The sequence below is a fragment of the Lutjanus erythropterus genome, chromosome 5 (assembly GCF_056507025.1).
Source record: "Lutjanus erythropterus isolate fLutEry1 chromosome 5, fLutEry1.hap2, whole genome shotgun sequence".
NCBI lineage: Eukaryota > Metazoa > Chordata > Actinopteri > Lutjaniformes > Lutjanidae > Lutjanus > Lutjanus erythropterus.
Window position 1 is genome coordinate 24,233,290 of NC_139321.1, and position 24,480 is coordinate 24,257,769.

General features: G+C 40.3%; 1 protein-coding gene across 4 annotated transcripts in view; it reads left to right on the forward strand.

Moving 5' to 3' along the window:
* Positions 1–1,126: 1,126 nt before the first annotated feature.
* The window catches only part of kdm3b (lysine (K)-specific demethylase 3B), a 30,630-nt gene continuing 7,276 nt past the window's right edge, over positions 1,127–24,480 (forward strand). For 2 of the 4 annotated variants that reach the window (XM_084719316.1, XM_084719318.1), the window contains exons 1-16: positions 1,127–1,644; positions 12,165–12,329; positions 13,917–14,030; positions 14,418–14,523; positions 15,678–15,802; positions 16,925–16,984; positions 17,129–17,830; positions 17,929–19,117; positions 19,204–19,420; positions 19,822–20,036; positions 20,203–20,355; positions 21,400–21,507; positions 21,614–21,741; positions 22,246–22,549; positions 22,660–22,913; positions 24,205–24,477. In XM_084719316.1, coding sequence (XP_084575442.1) covers positions 1,438–1,644; positions 12,165–12,329; positions 13,917–14,030; positions 14,418–14,523; positions 15,678–15,802; positions 16,925–16,984; positions 17,129–17,830; positions 17,929–19,117; positions 19,204–19,420; positions 19,822–20,036; positions 20,203–20,355; positions 21,400–21,507; positions 21,614–21,741; positions 22,246–22,549; positions 22,660–22,913; positions 24,205–24,477 — 4,320 coding nt within the window. In that variant the 5' untranslated portion in view covers positions 1,127–1,437. The remainder of the gene's footprint in view (positions 1,645–12,164; positions 12,330–13,916; positions 14,031–14,417; positions 14,524–15,677; positions 15,803–16,924; positions 16,985–17,128; positions 17,831–17,928; positions 19,118–19,203; positions 19,421–19,821; positions 20,037–20,202; positions 20,356–21,399; positions 21,508–21,613; positions 21,742–22,245; positions 22,550–22,659; positions 22,914–24,204; positions 24,478–24,480) is intronic. The other 2 variants (XM_084719319.1, XM_084719317.1) reach the window with 2 other exon arrangements.

The following is a 24,480-nucleotide window of genomic DNA, read 5'->3' on the forward strand; positions in this document are numbered from 1 at the left end:
ACATTGTTTCAAACCCCCGAGTTACACTTTTTGTCCTATCTCACAGGTAATTTTTTTTTCTGTTATTCCAATTTTTCATGGCTTTGTCAGTCAGTTTGTTCTAAATGGCTTCATATCACTGTTTTCAGTATCTGTTAAATTGAAGCTTAAAAAACCCCCAATGTATTGTACATTTTTTTTTAAATGGATGGAACTATTAATTGAGTTCATGTCTGCCATAGGTCTAAATTTAAAGTATCACGCAGTATCAGAAGGGTAAGGGCACACTGTCAGTCATTTCAAAGGAAAAAGACACAGATTTTCTTGTGTGTTCTGTCACACAATGTGCTAACTAACTGTGATTTTCCTGAGATAATATTAATGATCTGTTAGAAAACACAAGAGTATTACATGTAAAGTGAAATATAAAATATGAAGTGTATTAGGAATAAATGCAAAACAATAGTCCCTAACAGAATAACAAAAGAAGCAACACAAGCTTTGTAAAAATATAAACTAAAATAAACTAATGTAGAAAAGTAATATTGTAACATTGAATGTAATATTGGCAGTAATATTGAAAATGAATTAAAAAAAAATAATAATGTGGCACCTGATAATGACCGTATTGCACATGATACCAAACCTAATATTGTGATAATAATGATGCTACATAATAGTAATAATGAAAAGCAATGTTGCACATGTTAATGAATGTAATATATTAAACATTATTATTGCACATGAGATTAATAATAACGAAAAACAATATTAAACGTGATAATAAGCGCACCTAAAAGTGAAAAGTAATATTGCACATGATGATTTAAAAAAAAAAAGAAAAAGTATTTCAGCAATAGTACTGCAGTGAAGTAAAACTGCACAGGATATTGGCATTATTATTCTCAGTGTTTGATATTTCAGCTGGGGACATTTTGTGTCATGTGTTAAAATATGTTGTTTCGATTAGTTATTTCTTTATTATAGGCGAGGTAGATCAGCTCTGCTTTAACACTGCGGAAAAACCCCTGAGAAGCAAACTTAATACATCCTCCAGCGCATCATGTAGTCACTAACCCGGCCCACGGGCCTGTCGCTAGAGGTCGCTGTTTCCACATACTTGCTCTGGGTCTCCGCAGTGCTGCCTGTCTACGAGGAGTGCGTTTGATTGTTGCAGGACTCAATGGCGGACAGAGCAGGATAGTCGCGTTAGCACCGAGGACAATAACATCTCGACTGTGTGAATTCGTGGCGTGAACTCGCTCCGCTGCTGCGTGCCCCCGGGAGCAGCGGTTGAAGCGGGCGTTTTGTGCACTAACGTAAAAAAAAAAAACCCCAAGCGGCTGCAGCTGTTTTCTGCTCGCGTTCTTGTATTCTTCAGTTCCCATCCCGAGCGGAGAAGTTAACGTTACACCGTTCATGGTGGCTCACTGAAGGCAGCTAGCTTGCGAGCAAACCATGGGGGACTCTCTCGAATTGATAGGGAAGCGTCTGCTCTTCCTCCTCGACGACGGCAGGTCCGCGAATGGAGCCGAGCCGGAGAAGGCTGCCTGGGCCCGGGACTGGCTCCGTGGGACGGTGCGAGCAGTGAGCGTCATTGGCCTGGCCGCCCCGGAGGTTAGCGGCGGAGAGGCGACAACAACATCCACTGCTGCAGGGCTCACGGTCAGTGTTTACATACAACTCATACCATAATGCGGAGCTAGATACACACCGGTTCATACATAAAATTCGTGCAAGCTACCAAGTGTGTGTTTTACCTCATCAAACTCGTTTTTAACCGTGAATAACGGCTCATTTGTCGACAGTTAATGTTCGCTCATTTACGTTATATTAGCAAGCTACAAGTCGCAGGCAGTGAAGCTAAACTCGAGGCCGGGGCTTTTCTGGCCTTTGCTTTGTTCGCTTTTTAGCTTTTTTACAGATGATGTCCAGCTCTGCCAATGTTAGCAATCAATTGCAAAGCACAGCTGTCCAGAGCCAACTAAACGACCAGGGTATTGTAACGAAAGGCTGGCAAGCAGCGGTGAAAAACGGCTTTAGCCTTTCAGTGGCCATCGTTAGCTAACTAACTAACGTTAGTCTAGTTAAAGGCCTCACAAGTTCATATGAGGGTGAACCAGGGATTGATTCGACTTTACAGCTAACATGTTCCGACTAAAAGCACAAGTTTGCAATCCAATAAACTCTTTAATGGCGGACATTAAAGCTAGGATTGGTACATTGTGCAGGGCTGCTGAATTGCAGAGACCTTTTTGCGTGAGATATATGAAAAATTTGGGGTGGTGGTAGGTGACCTACATAAAGGTACGTGCTTAATAGCTACAAATACAGGCTTTTAGATTAGTGAACAGTTGTCAGGTTGAAACAAATATTTATTTGCGTTAACATTAGCACTTCATTAGTTCTACATAAAGATTTTAAAGTCTTAAATGTGCAGTTAATCATCAGCACCTAGATCGATTGAATAAATTATCATGAAGTTGAAAAGAAGCTATTGAGTGAGGAGTAACTGAATTGAATTTGGCAACTGTATGACTGTTAAATAAAGTTAAAGTAATTTTTTTAAGGAAAATAATCCGTGATTGGGTTTGGGCATAATTAAGTAAAAAAACAAAACAAACAAACAACAACCTAATTGCTGTTATTTTGAATGGTATTACAATAACAATAAGATTATATTTTTTACACCATTATTCTCATTGTCATTAAAAAAACATCAAAATGATTAGGATGTATTTTTTGTGGGTATCTGTACAAACAAAGTTGTTTTCTTAAGTCTGTAGAATATAATGTATAAGCCAGGACTTCTCTACATCAGGACAGGATAATGTTTGAATTACGCGACAATTTCCATCAGTTTAATAAAAAAAATGTTGAATTAAAGCTTGTGTAAACTTATTCTTGCTTGATAAAAATAGTTTATATGCACTATATTTCAATTTCCAATAGTAATTCAAAAAGCTTTGTATAGAAATGAAAATAAATTCAGTAGTGACACAACATTACACATACAGAAGGAGGCAGTAATAAAGTAGGGATTGTTAAGGCATACTTCAGTAATTGTGTAGGCATTGTGTAGTAATTCCATTATAAATATGAAGGAATTAGTTGTAAAGTAATTAGTAATAATCATGTGGTGATTTAAGTAGTCACAATGTAGTAATCATCAGTAAGCATATGTCCAAAACTCTACTCTGACCTAAATAAATGACTCACTACCACTTTACTACTCAATTAAATAGCAATCAAGTAATGGAACCAGTAGGTTTTGTGTAAATATAGTATAGTACTGATACAGTAGTTTTTTTCTGTGAGGGACCTGATGACAGTTTACTGTTCTGCACTCATATGCACATATCTGTTTATAGAGATTGCATTAGCAGCAACTTCATGCAACATTTTTTTCTGAGAATGTTGCCACAGACATCCACTTTGTAATACTGCAAATAAATATTGCCATACTTTGATCACAGGGCCATAAGCTCAATCACTATTGTGTTATCTCATGCACCGATACTGACTTAACAGTCATGTATGTAAATAGAAATCTTAATCTGGAAAGCTTTACCACAACCTGGGAATGAGACTCATCTATCTTTCTGGTGCATTCACATACAGCAACTAAAAAACCTTCTTATTTTACCTTTTATGAAGAAAGTGTCAACATTTTCTGCTGACCTTTTGACAGCTCACAGTGTTAATGTCTGGCATTTATTGTGTGCAAATAAAAACAAGAAGTTGTTTTTAAAGTCAAGCTGTAGACCTGAACTGAGGTGAAGAAACAAGTAAAACAGGAGTTTCTGTTAAGTTTAAAATCAGTCTGTCTCACCTGTTGCACACAGCTGTTAGGAACCTATCTGTTGGCTGGTTGATTCCAAGACACAGAGTGCAGAGTGCTCCAAGCAAGACAAAAAATTCACTTCAGGCGATATCTGAACTCCTTAGTAATAGGATGGAGCACCTTGGATCAAAAGAGAACACAAACACTCTGGCTTTCCAAAAAAAAAATCGATTTATGTTTCAGTCAAAATAACACTGTCCCATTCCATTTCTGTACCGCTCACATACCTTGTTAGAGAGCTAATTGATAAGATTTAGTTGTGGTTGACACAATGCAATCTTCACAGTGCATATTGTACAAGAAAATAGCGCTTCAATCTTAACGTATATGGAACTATATTGTAAAAATATTAGCATATTGGTATATGATTTTGTCAATATTATCCAACCCTTGGAGGCTATGCAGCCACCTTATGATACTTAAAGTCCTTAATGTATCACCCTCGCAATTTCTTGACTCTTCTCTTTATTGTACCAGCCAGACAACAGTGACATCCACTTAATGTACATAATGGTTTTGTACTGCTTGATTGTCACACTGGTCTCTTTAGTTATCTACAGAAAAGTGCTGGGACATTTAATAGAATTTAACAGGGATTTGGTTTTATATCTACATGTTTCCGAGGGAAATGTAACTGTGAAATGAAATGGAAATCTCAGATCATGAACCGACTAGCCTATTTCGCGTGATTGGATAGGACATTTTAAAACTAACTAGTCGTTTCAAGCTAGCTGACAAAAAAACTAGTTGCTTAAAACTGATCCCTTGAGTAGTCGTTCCTTGAAAAATCCATTGTCCCAAATTTTAAAAGAAAAACATATTTCATTTACCTATGGTGTTATCTTGCCAAGCAGATATATTAGGTTTTATTTGCTCAGTGGGAATAGCTGTGAAAAAGCAATGTGTCTTTGTACAAATAATGACCTACTTAGTCTTGATAATCCACAGACCGTATTGTGAACTGTTTCCATTGTATTCTATGTAAGAAATAGTCCCTATGAAAACTATTCACACAAGTTCTCAGTGCTGCGAGCTCCACAAACAGAAATCTATTCATCACCAATGTGTTTGATATGAGGCAGAGAACTGAAAATAAATTTAAATCGAAGCCTGGCTAGATACCACAAAAAGTAAAAAAAAAAGTGTTGTTTTGTAATTTGAGTGAGTTAACCTTTTAAGAAGTGCTTCTCTGATAAGTGTAGACTTAAAGTTGAGAGAACCCTCTTGTACAGTAGAAGGAAGCAGCACAAACAGTACCTTAAGGTTAAGCAGTTAATATCAACTGCACAATCCGGCTACCTAAATGCCTGCTTAACTTTTTTATTTCTGACAACCACAATTAAATAATTACCAACTAGACTAGGCATAATATTCAACACTTTCCAAAAAAACAAAACAAAACAAATAAACATATAGACTCATATAGCTTAAAGATAATCCTTTTCAATCACCATTTCAGATCCACAAGAAGTCTGTTTTGGTGTTTATATCTGCAGAGACCCTGACCTCCACCTGTATTTTGTTATTGTGTAATATTCTTGCTGTGCTAGGGACACCTTACCATCCCAAATTGAGGTTTGAAATCTTGGGAATGAGACTCAACTCAACAATCAACTATCTTTCTGGTGTGATTATTTGCTCAGACAAATCCTACTAATTCCACTTTTAAGTTTCAGCTGCAATTTCACCTCCCTCTTTCACACACTTACTCTTTTGCCTTTACTATCTGAATTGATGGGTACCTGGCTCATCAGTTGCTTGAATGTAGTTAATCAGTAACATTCCATGAAATTCCCACAGACAATTTAAACAAGTCTGATTTGACTCGAAGCATCGACTGGGGGATTTAGACAGTCTAGTCCGGTTTTCATAGTTTGCTCTGTTAAATAAAACAGCTGTAGTCAAAAGTTTATCTGTGTCTGAGGGATTTTACTTCTACAAAATAATAAACTCCTACTAACAACTTTACAACTGTGACAAATTGGAGGTGTCACGGTGTCTTCAGTATGTGTAATAAAAGTCAATGGTACAAATCTCACACTGCTTGAAAAGAGAGAGCCCAGCTGTTGTCAAGTTGACTTTGTGACTTTCAATAATGCTTGTTTTAAAATTTAGGCTAATCAGTGTCATTGTTTAATTGGATCATCCATTGTAAAACAGTGCACACCTGTTTTGTCCTATTATTTTGACACAGAAATTGCATAATGAAACAGCATTACAGTTACAGATGTTAATGATTAATCAGTAAAAGAATCACTGCGTTTAGCTAGAGCTGCTGGTCAATCCTTAGCTCTGCTGCTGTTGGATTTGTCAGCTGCATTTGACACAGTTAACCAAATCCTCCTATCAACACTCAATGAGCTTGGTATCTCAGGTTCTGCCCTCCACTGGTTCATGTCCTACCTCTGAGGGAGATATTTTAGAGTATCTTGGAGTGGAGAAGTTTCCAATCCAAACTGCACAATTTATCCACAGGGGTTTCTTAAACTCCATGCTTGGCCCTCTTCTCAATATATACCACCTCACTTAGTGCAGTAGTCTGCTCCCATGGTTTCTAATGCCATTGCAATGCGTACAATACGCAGCTCTTCCTGTCATTACCTCTGGAAGACCAGTCTCCGCTCACATCCCATCATGCTGATATCTCAACATGAATGAAAAAAACACAACCTTCAACTCAACCTCTCCAAGACTGAGCTCCTTGTCGCCCCAGCCAGTCCCTCTGTACAACAAGAAATCAGTATCCAACTCAAATCCACCCAGCTGACACAGACAAGGTCTCCCCAAAACTTGGGTGTCATGATTGATGACCAACTAACCTTCAAGGTCCGTTGGTTGCTTGGTCGTGCTGTTTTTACCTGTACAGCATCAGAATGATACGACCCTACCTATCTGAGCATATAGCACAACTCTTGGTTCAGGCTCTCATAATATCATGTAATCACTACTACAACTCCTTACTGGCAGGCCTCCCCACATGCACATTCAAACCTCATCAGATGATCCACAACACAGCAGCACATCTGATTTTCAATCAGCCAAGAACAGCACATGTCGCTCCGCTGTTCAGATCACTCCACTGGCTCCCAGTTGCTGTCTGTATCAAATTCAAAACCCTGACACTTGCCTACAAAACGGCAACTAAAACTGCCCCTGCCTACCTGAACTCCCTCATCCAAGTCTACGTTCCCTCCTGCTCACTACGCTCTGTCAAAGTAAGACGCGTAATTCAACCACCACAACAGGGCGCAAAGTGGCTAGCTAGACTCTTCCAGTTTGTGGCTCCCCAATGATGAAACGAGCTAGACCTAGCTCTTTCATGAATGCCTTTCCACTTAATTGACTGCACAAGACATATGTCTCTCTCTGTCTGTCTGTCTCTCCAAATGCATATATATATGTGTGTGTGTGTGTGTGTGTGCACTCGGTGCGCATTACCACCAACACGGCCTGTAGGCACCTCGTCCCGTCGGACTTAATCTTTGCTTCATGGCACTTACTCATGTTGATCCCTCCTAACTAAATCCTTGCTTGTGTTCTATCAGCTCTCAGATGGACGTCGCTTTGGATTAAAGCATCTGTTAAATCAAATTGTAAGATTGTAAACAGTTGATCACCATGGAAAAATTTAACCAGTTAAAAATGTTTTTACAGACGATGTACATGTAGGAGCTGCATTTAAGTTTATTTCTATCTATTGGCATTTTTATGCATTTGTGCATGCATCTTCCTCAGGTGGTGAGCATGCTAACCTTTAAATTGGTGGGCATGGCGTATCGTTGGGACAAGGCAGGTGACAGCAGATACTGTCATTGACTTAAGCATCATATGAGTGTAATCTGTTATGCCACAGTTAAAAACTCAAGAACTCTAAGCAACTGAATCTTGTTTTTCGCATTCTGTTTATTTCTGCTATTATTTAAGCAACAGTAAACCAGACCAGATTTAGTTTTTGGAAAGATGGCTGAGAGTCTGACACACTGCACATACACTCTATGTGGTCTAGAGTAGTTAAAGAAAACAACCATTCTTAGGATTTTTTGCCTTTACAGTATGTTTTGTGTATCATTTCTCCAGAGCTCACAGGTTTTCTCACTTTTGCACCCCATTTGACATGGTTTTGTTTTGTAAAGCAATTAGGACAGACAGACAGACAAGAGCAACTGTTTCTAACAAGAATCTTGTTTTATTATTCTGTTCTAGAGATGTTAATTATTAATCATTAATCAATTAGTTGCTGTTAAGAATTGAACCAGTTCAGAATGTATTAATCAATAATTAATCGATTGTCTGGGAATGGAAGTAATTGTGTCTCATTTGACATTGTTTTGTTTTGAGTAGACTTGCACCGATTAATCGGCAATGCTCGGAATTGGGACGGTTTTCACGTGACTGGCCTTGACCGGTGACCGGCCGGTCAGTGTCACAAATCCGGTTCTGTGCCCGTCATTGTCACACACGTGTTCTGCACGATGGTCACATCATGCGCGCAGCAGACAAACTGACCGTGACATCAACACAGCGCTGATAACAGCTACACACTCAGACACACGTCTGCTTGAAGCTGGTGTCAGAGACAGATTCCAAGAACAGGATAAAGAGAAGACAGACAGTCTACAACGAGACAGAGCAGCTGACAATGTCGCAAAACAGCCGTAAACTCTCTCGCACTTCAGGCTAATGCTAGCAAGCTAGCAGCAGACTGCTGCTCACAGAGGAACAGTTAAAATCTCACCTCCTGTTCTGGCTGAAGAATAAACAACCTGTGTTGATGTGTCTCCTCATCTCATCCAGACTCCTTTAACTTCTGTGTTTGTTTTTCTCACGGCAAAGTTTTACTTCAAACTGTTGCGCCGCGTTAGTCTCCGGTTTGTTTACATCCGCTTCCACAAAAGATCACGTGAAATCGCGTCCCACGAAATCCCGCGAGATGATATCGCGAGATCACGTTCACCCAATTCATAATCTTAATATAAAATTATAATAAGGCCTGGTTGTAATCTGCATGATTTTGGAGAAAGTATTAAATGAATATTTAATAGTCAGTGTCTTATTTTGAACATATTTACAAGAAAAGTTGCAAAAATGTTTGTGAATGCTGTCAAAATTTGGGGGGAAAATGAGGAAAAAACAAAAATGAGAAAAAAATGTGTTTTGTATGTCATTAATTACAGTGTTTCCTCTAGGATTTTTTTCAGCAGCGGGGGCAGGCGTTCCATTTCTCTTCTTAGAGAAATATTTCAATAAACTCATCTGAAAAATGCAGTCAGTTGTTACATAATGGTGTGTAGATATTAATGTTAGCCTAATAATATCAATTAGTTTACTCACGTTAACGACACTGAGTTGGCACCGGGCCAAGTTAACTTAAACTACCAATAAGTTACGTAACGTTAGCTGGTCATCAACATATTGTGAACGTCTGTTTAACTTGTAAAATCTATGTCGAGTTATCTCAAGCTAATAACTTACGTCTACCTCTTCTCCGGCCGGTAATTCGCTGCTTTATTGTTTATTTGTAATTCGGGAATTCGCTCCTCTGACTCTGCCCTGTCGCCTAGGTGCTTGACGACCGCGCCCCCCAAACAACACTAGCATCATGCAAATGAGCACGCGCAAGTATATTTCCATACTGAGCAAGATAGTTATCTGCAGTTTACCTTAGTGCTCGCAAGTACCCGACAGGAGTCTGTTTTGAAGGTGGAAAGATGCGGCGGTGGTGTATTTGCGTCAACAATAAAAAAAAAAAAAAAAGAAATTTGAAGGAGTGGCGGCTAGGATTTAGAAGTGGCGGGCCGCCACCCGAATTATTATTTGATTAATCGAATGTTAGTCTTTTCAACTTCAGGAAAATACATAAAATTTGCAGCCACGTTCTATTTGTGTAAATTTTGTTTGTTTCATGTTTTGTTCAACTAATGTGCCGCTAGAATTGTTGAAAAAGACAAGACATATGACAAACATATGTGTTTTGCAACTTATTAATTATCAAAGATTAGGTCTCCTTATATCTGTTGCACTGTCAGTTGGTACAGTATTGTTTTCCTGTTTCACTCTCTCCCTTTCTTGTGAACTGAGATAAATGAAATCCAAACCAGGTAGTCCAGTTTGAGTAACCTTAATAGATTTTAAGACTTTTCAGATGCCAAAACACTGCGTAACGGTTTGTAATACTTATAGACAAGAATTTAGAACTCTGCAAACTTATCACAGTTGGTATTTTACAATTTTATCTTCAGTAATGACAATTGTGAGGTAAACAATAGAAAGGCTGCACTCATAAAATAATCTGCCTGGAATGTGCACTTGCATGTGTGTGTTTGGCCAACGCAGTGTCTTGCCAGATGAGGCTGCATTGTGCTGTATCCAGAGGTGAGCCAAGTTAAACTTTTTAACTGGGGCCTCCTGCATTCAGATGAATAAAAGAACTGCATTTTTTCACACACGGCTGCTGTCGGTCTGAACACACACTAACCCCCAAACTGACCCAGTGGCCAACAGAAAAAGTTTGTGGTTGTTGTTGGCATCCTGCTGGTCTGAGAATACTGCTTAATGAACCTTAGATAAAGGTTAATACAATTCAGAGGCATATGTAACTGACACTAATTCCAATCCATGTATTACTAACTGGACATTCCTTTGTGTGTTTATATCATCATCTTAATTCACAGTAAATAATACTTCAGAGCAAATGTTGGAATCAACTAGAATACAGGCACAAAAGGGGGTCAGTAATTAAACATCAGATGCACTTTTTTCAGCCTCAATTACAAGCTATGATCATTTCTAAATATGGACCTATGTAATATTAAAAAGTACCTTTGCATTAACAGCATATACCTTAAATAAATATAATTTTATATTCTTTATGCATCAGTGATGCCTTCACCAATGTGCTGCCTGTATTTAAGACTGTGTTTTCCATTTTAAAGAAATTAATCATCAACTTTTTCCTTTAAACCAAAGTAGTTGTGTAACTACATGTAATTATTGACAGTCATCCCTCCTGTGATTGCTCCAGAGAAATTGCTATGCTAGTTTTATGCAAAATTAAGTGTTGTTGTCCAACTCTATCAGTACAGGGCCCCCTTGTGGTCTGATTTGCATTAAATGTGCACACGATAAGGGTGTGTTTGATTATGCTTAACAAATGACATGTACAAACCTCCTGTAGATGTAGACAGATTGTGTCTGTTATAAAAGACAGTGCTTGAAAAGTTTGATGATCACATAAATGGCTGGAATTGTTACTATTAGATTATTCTCATTGTACTTAACTATTTAGTACAAGTTTGAGACTTGAGTATTCTCATGCTCGTTTAGAGGCATTGAAAAAAATGTCTAATGAGCTCTTGGCCACTGGTTATCTTCGTTCCCCCTCCCACCTCCTCCCGTCCTCTCAGGTCTCAGCTGGGAGATGTGCACAAGCAGTGAATTAACTATGTTACACATGCTGCATATGTTCACTATGTTCAATAGACAAAATAAAAGTGTCTAGAAATTACATGTTCTCACACCTATCTTCCATTTTAAACAGAGAAATACAACCGTACACCTTCTAAATTCAAGTTTCTCTCTTTTACTGAACTAAGATGACCTTCATTGGCTTGTTATCTCTTTGGAAAACACACTTAATTCAAACGTGACAGAAAAACACATAAAACTCACTAAAACGGTCCTTGTTATTCTGTCCACTCTTCCAAAAATCACTAACTCTGGTTTGGTCAAAATAAAGCCTCAATCCAACATGTGAAAAGAGTGTAAAGAGTCTGACTCTGCACGCTGTCATCACCCAGCTTAGCTAACTCATGGTCGGCTGAGTGGGTCTGTATTGCGCTGCTGGATGAGAGCGTGGTGCAGAGCAGAGGCTGTCACTCTGCAGACCATTACATTAGCAAATTAAAATGACAAATATCGCCCTAAAAATCGGGGGAAAAAGCAATCAGTGATGGATTCAGCCCATCGTTGATAGACAATATATTCGTCCAGTTGCTCAACCCTACTGTGACGTAAATTTTGTCATCAGTGAGAGTACAGATAGGCTCTGTGTGGACTTCTGTGTACACCCGATTTGCTGTGACCATGTGGATTTGTCCATGTAGCCTCCACAGATGCTGATCAACTGAGCATGTGTGGAACATGTCCCCAAGGCAACTCTAGAAAAATGTATAAACAAAACTATAAGGCATCCAAGGCATCTGTGACTGTACACGCCCATTTGGGACTATAACAGAGCCCTCAATCACCTGAGGTAGCCTTTTATTGCAGTAAGCGTAGCCGTCTCATATCAGTTAATGTTCCTTATGTTCATGTTCTGGTATTGCTGTTTTTCCATCTGCAGGTATTTGTGGAGTTTGAAAATGCTTCGCAGCGATGCTCCTGGGTACAGGTGTATGACGAGGGGGTGAAAGCAGTGTTGGTGGAGGATTCCATTGTTTGGGCCAATCGGAGCGATGGTACAGGGACTACTGGAGCCCCAGCATCAGCCACAGCGTGGCCAGCTCTGGTGAGTGCTCAGTCGGACAGTGGGAGTAAGAAAGACTGCCTGCATCGTGCATATAATCTAGTCTACCTGTTGAAATGGGTGTCAGTACAAGTCCAACCACAGCTGCCAAATAGGCTTAAACATATGGCAGCCATGGTTGTATTCAATAACGTAAGCATTTAGTTTCAAAATTTCCTCTCAAGTTTGGACCTTGACCATTACTAGCTAATACCAAGTAACACTAAACTCCTAGCACTTTCTAGAAAGTTGATGCAAATAATGCAGTGCTTCATCATTCTGATGCCTTTGCTGCTGGGGCAAAGTAGAAGGTACCTTTGCACCCCCTATGAGAAAGGCAAAATGTTTTTTTGCACCTGTGGCACAGGGCTGATGTGTAAAATCTGTTTAAAAAACTCATTTAACTTTCATTTAATTTCTAGGTCACTGAGATTCATTTGAAAATAAAATTAGCGCTTTTCTCCTATTCGGGACGGGAGTCAAACCCTGGACTAGACCCTGATACGGGGTACTGATAACTTTTCACTGCCCAGGCTCACCCTCTGCATGTAGACTCTGCTCAAAACTTTACTCTTAACTCCAGTTCAGCCATTTGACTGTGCTTGTCTGTCGGCTTATGTCTGATGTTAGTTAATATGTTCATGTGGGCATTATGAGCAGAATCACAAGATTCAGATGGGACTTTAAAATGACTAAAAAGGTTGAGGCACTGAGCTGTTCAGTGTAAATGTACCCTAGAGAGCATAAATTATAGGAGTGTATGTCTCACTGACTGAGACTGATTTGATACGTATCTCGATACATGTTCAACAATACGATGCATTTTAGAAAAACTCTGATTCGGTTCAATACGATTCAGCCCTGTCATTATACGATATGATGCAATGTGTCAAATTTTACATTTTGATTCAATTAATGCTACATTTGTAGAGTGCTATTAGTTGCAAAAAGAAATCCTGACACCCTAAATCCTGAAATCCTTTGTGGGTCAGACTCGTAGCTCTGTACTCTGCAGTGTTTCTCATCTTTCTTATACAACACAAACTTATCCTACACTTGCATGTTATGATAATTTGGTGGTGCGACGTGGTACAGTGTCACTTCTGTCACTGTTTTCAGCGCGGTCTGTTTTTTTTGAGACAATAAAGAGGAGACACAGGAGAGGGAGGAGGGAGCGCTTGTTTTATGTGACCGCAGCAGCAGGCGTCCAGCAAGAGCAGTGCAGGCAGAGGCAGGAGGAGAGAGAAAACAGGAAAGTTACTGTGGTAGCTCCTTGATGCCAAAAAGAAAACATATGCGCGTCCTAATGAGATGCATCGATACCCGAGTGCAGCATTGATTTGTTTCTGATTCATGTTCAGCTTTTTACCGATACAGGCCATCTGAATCAATGCCCTTGTATCTTACACATTAAAGTCCGATGCATGAGTGAATCGTTACACCTCTAATAAATTACATTTAGAAAATCCAGTTATTATGGTTTTGCTGTTGCCCCTTCATTGTTAAGAGTTTTAAGAGTTTTTAAGTTTTTGTACTTGAAGTACTTTTCCATAAGATCAAAGAATTACACAGTGTTCTCCTGTTCCTCAGGTCTTCCGCTCCCTGGTGGACAGAGTGGGTTTAGGATCGTTGGTTCCTGTGGAGTATTTTGGAAACAAGAATTTTGAGTTTCTGCCTGATAACAAAACTGTCCAGAGGTTTGAGGTGTGTATGTTTATTCTACAGTGCTTGTTAATCATTTTAATCGTGTTAAGTGCCAAAACGACTGGTTTATATATAGCAGTTACATAATGGACTAATTATCATAGTCATCAAAAATTATCTTTCAGATGTGATTTCCTTGCTCTCTTGTTTCATATTACTGTAAACTAAATACCACTGTGCTTTTTGGCTGTTGGTGAAACAGAGAAAACAATTTCTTGGACAGAACATTAATTACGTTGACATTTTTAAATTAAATGAGAAACCAGTAAAAGCAGTGCTAGTGTTTTTTCCTCTAATATTATAGTGTGAAGTTTCACAGTTTTTTTCCACATTATTGCTGTGCCACTATCACTATTTCAGGACAGTGTGGTTTGTGTCCCTTTGCAGGTTGATAAAGACTTAAGACACCCGTTGTTGTTGGAGCAGCCCTCGCTGCAGGCTGCTGTCTCCAGCTGGCGTACTGACTTTGAACTGCAGGAGATCTTCAGGAAGGGTAAGACTCAACCTTGACTGGTTTTTATGTTGTTTTCTTTTTAGTACCTCTGTGTGTTCTCTGCTGATTTTGTGTTTCACACATAATGTTTGCATTTTGGGCACCCACTCAAATTAGCAACCTTGGAGTTACTGGAGTTACATTTCAAATGCTTAAGCCATTTCTTATCAAATGATGTTGAACAGTGAAGGCATGTTACAGACAAACTGATAGTGACTGTATGTCATTGTGTGTCTGAAGCAGAAAATATTGTTAATGAAAAACATTGTAGACACAATATGCAACAGTAGCATCTTACTAGATCAAGAGACTTATGTGCCTATATAGTTTTCCAGCTCGTGTTCTTCTTGGCTTGTTACGTGAGGTGTGCATGAGCTAAAATTAAGAACGAGTGATTTTATTCAGCACTTTTATGTCCACCAGCTGCTTGAGCTGCTAGTCTTCTACAGCATTATGTGGTCTATTTTTAGAATAATTCTTCACCTTCCGAATAACATATAAGTGCAGTATTTAGCACACTGACACATACAGTGTCGTATAAGGGTAGTAGTCGTTGATCATACATTTAAGATTTGAAGAAATGCACACATAACCTTAAGTGAAGTGCAGTAATTTTAAATGAGCCCCAAAATATCCTTAGCCTGTTCTTCCTATGCATGTTATAGACTGTATTTGCAAATTAAATATTTAAACAAAGTTAACACTTATCAATCACATATCCATGACTGCAACATGGACTACGTTTTCTTCTTTTTCCGTATTATTTTGTTGTATATTGTAGTATATTGCCCATGTTTACTTATTATTTTTTATTTTCTTAAGATTTTCAATGCATGTATTTCTATTCTTGAATGGGACAAACTGTTATGTGATCCAATTTCCCTCCAGGAACCAATGAAGTATTTTTGATTCTGTCAAAATTCTGCAAGGAGACAGGCTGATTTTGTAGATCTCACTGTGATATTGTAGTTAAGTGCAGCCATGATACCTCTTAGGCTTTCTTTGTTACTTGTGGTGATGGTTTCACTCTTCAAACAAAACAAATCCGCCCTCATTTAAATGAGATCAATTATACCATCCGTTCTGCATCCCCTGTGTTTAATTTAAACCTGCCAGAAAATAACTCCTGCTCTTCTCTCTCTTCCTGGCCACAGGTTCATACACTATTCAAGGACGCAGGGTTCGAGTGTACCAGCCAGAGTTTGAGGAGTGCTGGGCATCAGGACTGGTCTCACAGCATGACCCTATCTCACACATTATGGAGATAACCTTAGATAAGGTAAATAACCCTTGTGCGTAATTAAGTGGAATTGGGATGTGAGTTGCATTAGATATTTAAAGATCACAATACCAAAGCAATTAAAATATATTGCTTTGGTATTGTGTTGTGTATATAGAAAATCTGACAAATGTGAGACCATTTGGATGTTGAGAAATGGGAGGGAGGACATTTGTACTCCCTTTAACATCATATTGGATTGGTGTGAAAAACTAAACGGAACGGGCTGACAGATTATTGGCCTGACTAATTATCAAAACTGATATTCAGTAATTATATGATTAATTTGTTTTTAATCAATTTCCCGATGATATAAATTAAGTAAAAAATGTGCTAGTTTGGCTGTCATACAGCCACCTCTCTGTCTCACTCAATGTCCCACCCCAATACTATCTGATTGGTTACTCATCATGGGTAACAGCCTATCAGCACTGATGGCTGCTGTGTTATTGACAGACAGAAGAATGAAATTTTGTGTTGGAGCTTGTAATTTGTATTGGCCCTGGAAAAAAACACATATTGGTCGACCCCTAGAACAGAATGTATTACGAACTTTTCTGTGGGTCTAGATATTCATCCTGAAGGATAAATATATCAAATATTTACTTAATACGCCTTTTGAAAGAAATAACAAGAAACTGGAAGCAAACAGGGAGCCCAGATGGGACAAATATAAAGAACTCATGTAGGAAGTTAAGCCTGAAGAACATTACTTGTAAAATCCAAGATAATATTCAGTGTTTGTGAATCAAGATGGGCTACATAGCTGTGCTATGTAAGTGAAATAATGGCGGCAATATGACATTTTTGTACACAGATGCATGTAGATATGTGGTGAGGCGTATTCATGTGATTTCATGTTTAGATATGCCTACTCATACAGACTGGTATGCATGTATTGGACTGCATAATGTGTACCTCTCTTGCCTGTACTTTTCTTGTTTTGTTTTTTTATACTGTATTAAAGTAATTAATATTTGTAATGATGGGAGTTCTCTCAATCAGGCTAATGTAAAAAATTTAGTAACAAATAACTATTAGAGTAACACTTAATATTTATTCTGAATATATTCTGGTTATCGTGTAAAAAAAACAAACAAAAAAACACCTTTTGTGCTGCAGGGAGAAGAAAACCAGATGGTAGATCCTCGTGTGATACATGTCATGCTGGCAGAGGAGGAGGTAAGGTTGTCATATTAATAATCTAACTATACTCTGTAATTGGTTGTACTATGCCACGTATTCGTTTAAAGTATTTCAGCTCAAAATTGGCATTTTTAAAAAATGTATTAACAGAGTTACTTCTGAACAACCCTTTTTTTTTAGCTTGGTAAGAATGGGCGGCGAAGGAAGGACAGTGAAACAATGAAGGGTGACAGTGGGCGCAGACGTAGGACTGCCTCTGAAGGTGAGGATGACTTGAACCTGAAGCGATTTAAAGGAGCGGGAGATGTGGGAGCTGATGGCCCAAACTGTGGCGATTCAAACAAAACTCCAGCAGAAGGAATAGGGATCTGGGGTGGAGACTCGGCCGAAAGAGTCAGCAGCACAACCAAAAACGGGAGCTCTTCAGAAGGAACCTTTCCTCAGGGCAGAGTGTCATCCCCCAACACCAACTCCTCACTCCAGATGGACCAGTCAAATGCTACTCCTCCTCGTTATCCTGCCCACGTCAAAGAAAATGGTCGTTCTCTCTCCACACAGGGGGCAGCGGACTCCACCACTGCCATTACTCACACCCCCACCCCACCTCCCCTCAAACCAGCCCCCTCTCCTTTCTCCACCACATCTTTCCCCTCACTAGGCCAGATGCCAAGCCTGGTCCCTGGAGCTCCAGCCCCCAAGGCTTCCCCATCCCCCCAGCCAGACCGAGAGGAAGCCTCCCAGTCAGCTTACTCCAAAACAGCTGCTCTTATTTCCCCGGGGCCTGTCACCATTTCTTGGTCGCATGACAGCGGTCCTAGTGTGGCACTTTCTGCTTCTGTGGGTTTTAGTCCTAAAGCCCCCACTTGGGGAAGCCAGACTGAGGTAAGACCCATAATATGATCAGTACTGACTTTGCATGTGACCATAGTTTTGTTTCTGTTTTTAATGTCATTTTAGTTAATCATTGTTGTTTTCCTCAGGGCTCTAAAACTGCAACAAGTTTCCGTCTGCCTCAGGCCGGACCCTCTGCCTCTGTGTTTGGAGATGTTACATCTCAGACAAATGGAGCTCCTACCACTACCACACCTTCACAGGACACTCCGAGGCCCTTTGGCTTTGGCTTTGGTGGAGCAAAGACCGACACTCAAAACCAGCAAGACCAAAACTTGTTTTTCCAGTGCATGACCCAGAATTCTGGCTCTAGCCCAAGCCTAGCTGCCGGCCAGACCCAGTCCAAGGACACCAATTACTTCACCACAGTGTCTGAGAGCCTGAGCAAAGAGCCCCCAAGCCTTTTCAAGGCTGCAACCTCCACTGAGGGGCTGAAGAAGCCCGAGCAGCCCAAAGTGCCTGAGACCCATCCGACGGGAAATGGTGTGCTCAACAAATCGTCATCAGCCTTCCAGGGCATGGGTGGCTCTGCAGGAGGAAGAGGTGCTGGTCTAAGTATTGGTGGTTTGGCTGCAGCCTCTGGGGCGCAAAGTACTTCTAAAAAGAGCAGTAATAATGGGACTTCTGTTGGGGGCTTAGGGCTGCAGTCTGGTTTTAATTCTTCAGATAGCCACCAGAACCTTTTCCTGCAGGCATCCAAAGAGCCTGCTAATCCATTTCTGGCATATGGGGACAAAACCACCCACACCTCCTTCGCTGGCCTCACTGCAGGTGAGCCGCAGACCCTTGGTCCTGCCTCGGACAGCAAGCCAAACCTGTTTACTATGGCAGAACCGCCTAAAGGGATTCTGTCGTCCCCTTTCTCAGCAGCTGCTTCACCCAGCTCTTCCTCCTCTCCAGCACCACCCTCAGTACAGAGACCACAGAGTGAAGGGACTGTGACAACGGAGAAGCAAGAAGTTGAGGAGATGCCTTCATCCACCTCAGGCTGCCCCATGTTTGGAAGCACTGGCCCTGGTGGAATGGAGGAGGTCCCTCTGTCCTTTGACCAGAACCAGACTCAGAAGTTTACCCTAGAGGAAAGAGGCCAGTCATCCAAACGTGACTCTGACTCCAGCAGCAACAGCGACCTGTCAGACCTGAGTGAGAATGAGGATGGTCCAGAGAAAGGCCAAATCCCAGGAGGACCACCACTCCTTCCCAAGGATGGGGCCATGTTGCAGAAATCTAAAGTCCAAGGAGCCGCCAAGAGTCGTCCACGTAACAAGCCTTTCAAAGGTAAGTCTAGTCTACTCTTGAGAACCCCAGAATTGTTAGTGGTGGCAAACTAAGCAATGCTGTTAACATCATGTTGTCTCTTCCAGTGGGCCAGTCTGTGTTAAAAGACCAGAGCAAAGTGCGTCGTCTGAAGCAGTCTGGTGAGTCCTTTCTCCAGGATGGCTCCTGCATCAATGTGGCCCCTCACTTGCATAAGTGCCGCGAGTGTCGTCTGGAGCGGTACCGTAAATATCGAACTGCAGATGAAGACAGCGATGATGACGACGACCCAAATGTGGCCTGTCGTTTCTTCCACTTCAGAAGGTACGCCTATGTGCTAGGGGTGCAACTAAAAACAATTTTCATTATTGATAATAATAAGCTGATAAGCTCAATATTATCGATAATTATGATAAGCTGATTATTTTTACAATTAATAAGTTAAATAAATAATAATATAATAAAAGACAACAAAAAACAACACATCCTTACTTTTAAGAAGCTGGAACCAGCAAATATTTTACATTTTTGCTTGAAAAATTAAACAATAAATCAATTTTCAAAATAGTTTGCAATTAATTTTCTTTCAGTCACTAATCACTGATCAAATAATTGTTGCAGCTCCACTTTATTTGCTTGTGCTGCTCAGTGTTTTGCTTTGGGTGTGGGTATGCTATCATGGCATACAATCATGTGCTGCTAACCTTTCTTTTGCCTGTGACCAGGTTGGCTTTCACTCGTAAGGGTGTGCTGCGTGTGGAAGGCTTCCTAAGTCCTCAGCAGAGCGATTCCATGGCCATGGGTCTGTGGCTACCTGCACCAGCTGTCCAAGAGGGCCTCGACCTTGATACATCCAAGTACATCCTGGCCAATGTGGGAGACCAGTTCTGTCAGTTGGTCATGTCTGAGAAGGAGGCCATGATGATGGTAGAGCCTCACCGTGAGTATAAAGACATCTTACTGATCTCACTGACCTGAGCCCATGTTTTCTTCACATTCAGTGTTTTATCTTGTCTTATGCACTTGTCTGACATTTTTCTCAGCACTTCACCTTTCAGAAGTGTGTGTGTGTAAATCATCTTGTATTATGTTGGCTGCTTCTTCAGAGAAAGTGGCGTGGAAACGTGCTGTGCGAGGCGTCAGAGAAATGTGTGACGTGTGTGAGACCACCTTGTTCAACATCCACTGGGTGTGTCGCAAGTGTGGCTTTGGAGTGTGTCTGGACTGCTACCGACTCCGCAGGAACAGGCCAAGGGAGGGTGAGTCATTGTGGTGACATTTAGGGACCTGTAGAGCTAAGTTAAAGGGATAGTTTGAATTATTCTATGTGGGATTGTACGAGGTACTTAGCAATAGTCAGTGCAATACCTACAGTAGATGGCAGTTTGCATGCCCCCAGTTTAGAAAAGCAGAGAGGAGTACCAGCACGGAACCTAAACAGTGAAAAATGAACAAAAATTAAAAAACATTAATCTAAAAAAATCAATATCAGTTTAAGGGTATGTTTCATTTAGAATTTTTTCATCACTTTACTTTGCCGTCAGACAGCCTTTTCTGATGGGACACCACTGTTGCATAAGCCAAATACTTTTCTCTCAAACCAACCAGACTCCGTAGGCATATCAGTAATTTCATCATGCAGAACATGGGAGTTGTAGGTCTGCTGCTGCCTCGATCTGTTTGTTTGTTTGTGTTGTTGTGTTACGTTGTTGTTTTAAAAGAATAGTTTGGATTCACTGAAGTCACACACTAACACAAACAAACTAAGAGATCAAGGCAGCAGTAGGTCTGCAACTCCAGTGTTCTGCAAGGCAAAATGTCTAATTTCACCTATGGAGTTTGGTTGGTTTTTAGAGAGCGAAATTTGCCTTATATAACAGGGGTTTCATGTGAAAAGGCTTTCTGATGGCACAGTAAACCACTAAAAGCATTCTAAATATAGTGTACTTTAAACTGCAATTGATTGGTTGATATTTGATTTTAGGTGGACCTTTTTCTAAGTGGCTAAAATACCTATTGTTGCTGACCCTGTCTATTGCACTTTCTAAACTGATACTCCTGCTGCTCCTCCAAACCGGGGGCATGCTGACTGCTATCTGCTGTAGATAATACACTATCACTATGTATCTCATAAAACCCCATCTCAGATATTCTGAACTATGCCTTTAACCACTTCACTACAGAGTTACTGTGTTAACCCAATGTGTTTTTATTTCTTTTATTAGATATATCTCATTACCATAATAGAAACATGTTGACAGTGAGATTTGTTAACACCCAGGCCAATATGTTCTTTCCCTCAGATGTAGATGAAGGTCCGGAGGATGAGGTTTTCGCTTGGTTGAAGTGTGCCAAAGGTCAACCTCATGAGCCACAGAACCTCATGCCTACACAGATTATACCTGGGACAGGTAACACGCACATTATAATTGAATAAGTCTATCAACCTCCCAAGCTTCAAGCAATAAATATGGTCTTTAAATGATACAGTAAGGATTTATTACCTCTGTCCTTCAGCTCTTTACAACATAGGTGACATGGTGCATTCAGCAAGAGGAAAGTGGGGTATTAAGGCCAATTGTCCCTGTGCCAGTCGGCATACCAAGCCTCTAGTGCGTCCTAGTGCCCCCAACGGGATTTCACAGGTACTGTTGTGCAACATAATGTTTTTCTTGCACTGCTTTCATGTGTTCCTTGGATGGTCCTATTTCTCAATTTGGGAAGTTGTTCTTACACCTTCAGCAAGTTCAGGAGCCACTACAGTATTGCTTTACCTGACTTGTTATCAGGGAAATGCCAAAAAACAGAACTTTTCAAACTAATCAAAGTCACTCTTTGTGGACAGTAACTGACAGGTACAATGTAATACCATATTACTAATTGCAATTAACCAAACATTTACTCTTGTCCCCATGTTTCTGTGTAAATGACATCAACAGACAACAACTCTGCAAGTTGTGTAACAAAATTTTCACTGACTTTCCAAATTGTTCTTCTGACTCGAAGCGGTGTTCACATGAATTCTCATAGTCGGGAACAAATTTTTCCAATTATTCTGACACCATATGAATGCAGGGTAAATTCTGCATTCCTGAATTTTCCAAAGTTTTACACTTGAAGGTTCTAATGTCTGGCTGTGTTAATCTCAGCAGTCGACCACAACAAGCAGTGGCGGTGTCCCTGCAGCTGCACCTTCTGGTATTGGCTCCACTCCAAAGTCAGAGGGAGAAACATCAGTGATCAAAACAGAAACCACACAAACAGCAGCACCATCAGACAGTGGGGGAGGAGAAACTGTGGGGAGCACCAGTAACTCCACCAGTGGTACATCCTCCCCCTGTAACCTCAGCCAGCCCTCTGCCAAGGAGCCGCGCTCATCAGGAGAGGGCAACAGCTCTGCTCTGCACTGGCTTGCAGACCTGGCAACACAGAAAGCCAAGGATGACACCAAGGGTAAGTAGGCAAAAACAGATGCTGAATCAGTGTAATCATAGTGCACAAAAATATCACCATCAATATTAAAGTTGATGTCACATTGCTGTTTTCTTGCCATCTTCTCACAGAACCTGGTTCACTTCGTTCTATGATGAGTCGAGACAGCCGGCCTCCCTTTGGCCTGGACTCACTCAGTGCCCTGTCAAAGCCTTCTGCTTCCAGCCCTAAGCTATTTAACAGCCTGTTACTGGGCTCCAGCATGGCCCAGTCCAAACCTGAGGGGTCCAGTCTCCGGGACCTGCTCAACTCTGGACCAGGCAAACTTCCCCAGGGCCCGGGAGAGAGTGGGGTACCGTTCCCCTCTGTCTTTACCTCAGCAGGCGTATGTATAAAGCATTTATTGTTGCTTGTAGTTTTGTAAAATATTCAAAATGTACACACATCTATGCTTTTTAGCTAGATTTGCTTCTCAACAAGTCTTGTACATAAAACCAAGATTGAAAAATAGATCAGTTTGGAAAAAAAAACAGAAAAACCAACACTGGTTCAAAGTACACTTTACACTATTAATGGCTTTAAATAAAAGTGCTTTATAATGCCAAGCACCTAGATGCATTTTGGTGTATTACAGCACATCCCTTTTAAAACTATGGAAAAATACAACCGAGAATAATAGAAGGAAAGTACTGTGATTTTTTTCAATGTTAAAACTTCATAAGTGCCTGTAAAGTCAATCAGTGATTCAGAAGCTCAGAATATAGTAAGTCAAAACAACAAAATCAGCAGTGTGGAAATATATCCCAATAATGACACTGGGAGATTAAATACTCAGGAAACACAACATCCAGTCTGGAATCCAACCTTTAACTTGGTGCTCTTGCTACAGAAATATGCTTTGTTTCATCAATGTTAGAGGTGTATGTAGGCTGAAACACATCTGTGCTTTACTTGTTCTTCTGAGATGCATTGACTTAAAGCAGCTGTGTGTAAGAACAAGTATATATAATAAATGGAATTTGTTAATCTATGAGTGGCAGAAAAGCCCATTAGCTGCTAGGCTAATTTATGCAATGTAAAATGCCAGGCTTAAGATAATAATTGTGACAAGTAAAAAAACAATCCTTTTGTCTTTGAACCCTGACAGTTATTATTGAGCCATAAAAACTTTTGTTAATGTTTTTGTTACATCGTGTTGTATGTGTATTAGTTGCATGAATTTAAAGCTTTAAACCTTTACGCAACCATTTACCGTTATTTACAATTATTTATGTGAAAGTTTTCTCTTTTATGACTAAAAGTAGAAAAGAAAGGGGACCAGCTTCTTCTTGTAACTAACTCTGTTAAATGTGCATATCGTCTCATATCGATTGCAGGCCCCTGAATCAAATCTAAATTGTATCATGGCAGACTGTGGTATCAGAATATATTGTTGTATTGGGATTTAAAGGTGTGAGTTCCACGCCTCTTAAGGATACTAAGATGAAGAAAACTGAACTGATTGCAGATTGTCTTACTGCCACTTACTGGTCTAGTAATGAACCAGAATATTCACTTTGAAATTGCCATGGTGGAAAATAGTGAAAAAATATTACTTTCCAAAAAATAAGATTTCTACTTAAAATGATCCCAATGAAAGTCCAAATGGTAATCAAAATGTGTATTTTGTCTATCAGAGTGACAAGGTGAAGAGCAGCCTTCCAAACTTCCTGGATCACATCATCGCCTCAGTTGTGGAGACTAAGAAGGCAGAAGGCCGTCGGACCGGGGCCTCTGAGGGCGGCGAGCTTGGTGTGTTGGGGGGCCGTAAAGATGGAGTAATGGGCCTTAGTGTTTTGGAACCACATACCTCACACTCCTGGCTCTGTGACGGACGACTACTCTGCCTACAGGACCCCAGCAACAGCAACAACTGGAAGATCTTCAGAGAGTGCTGGAAGCAGGGACAAGTA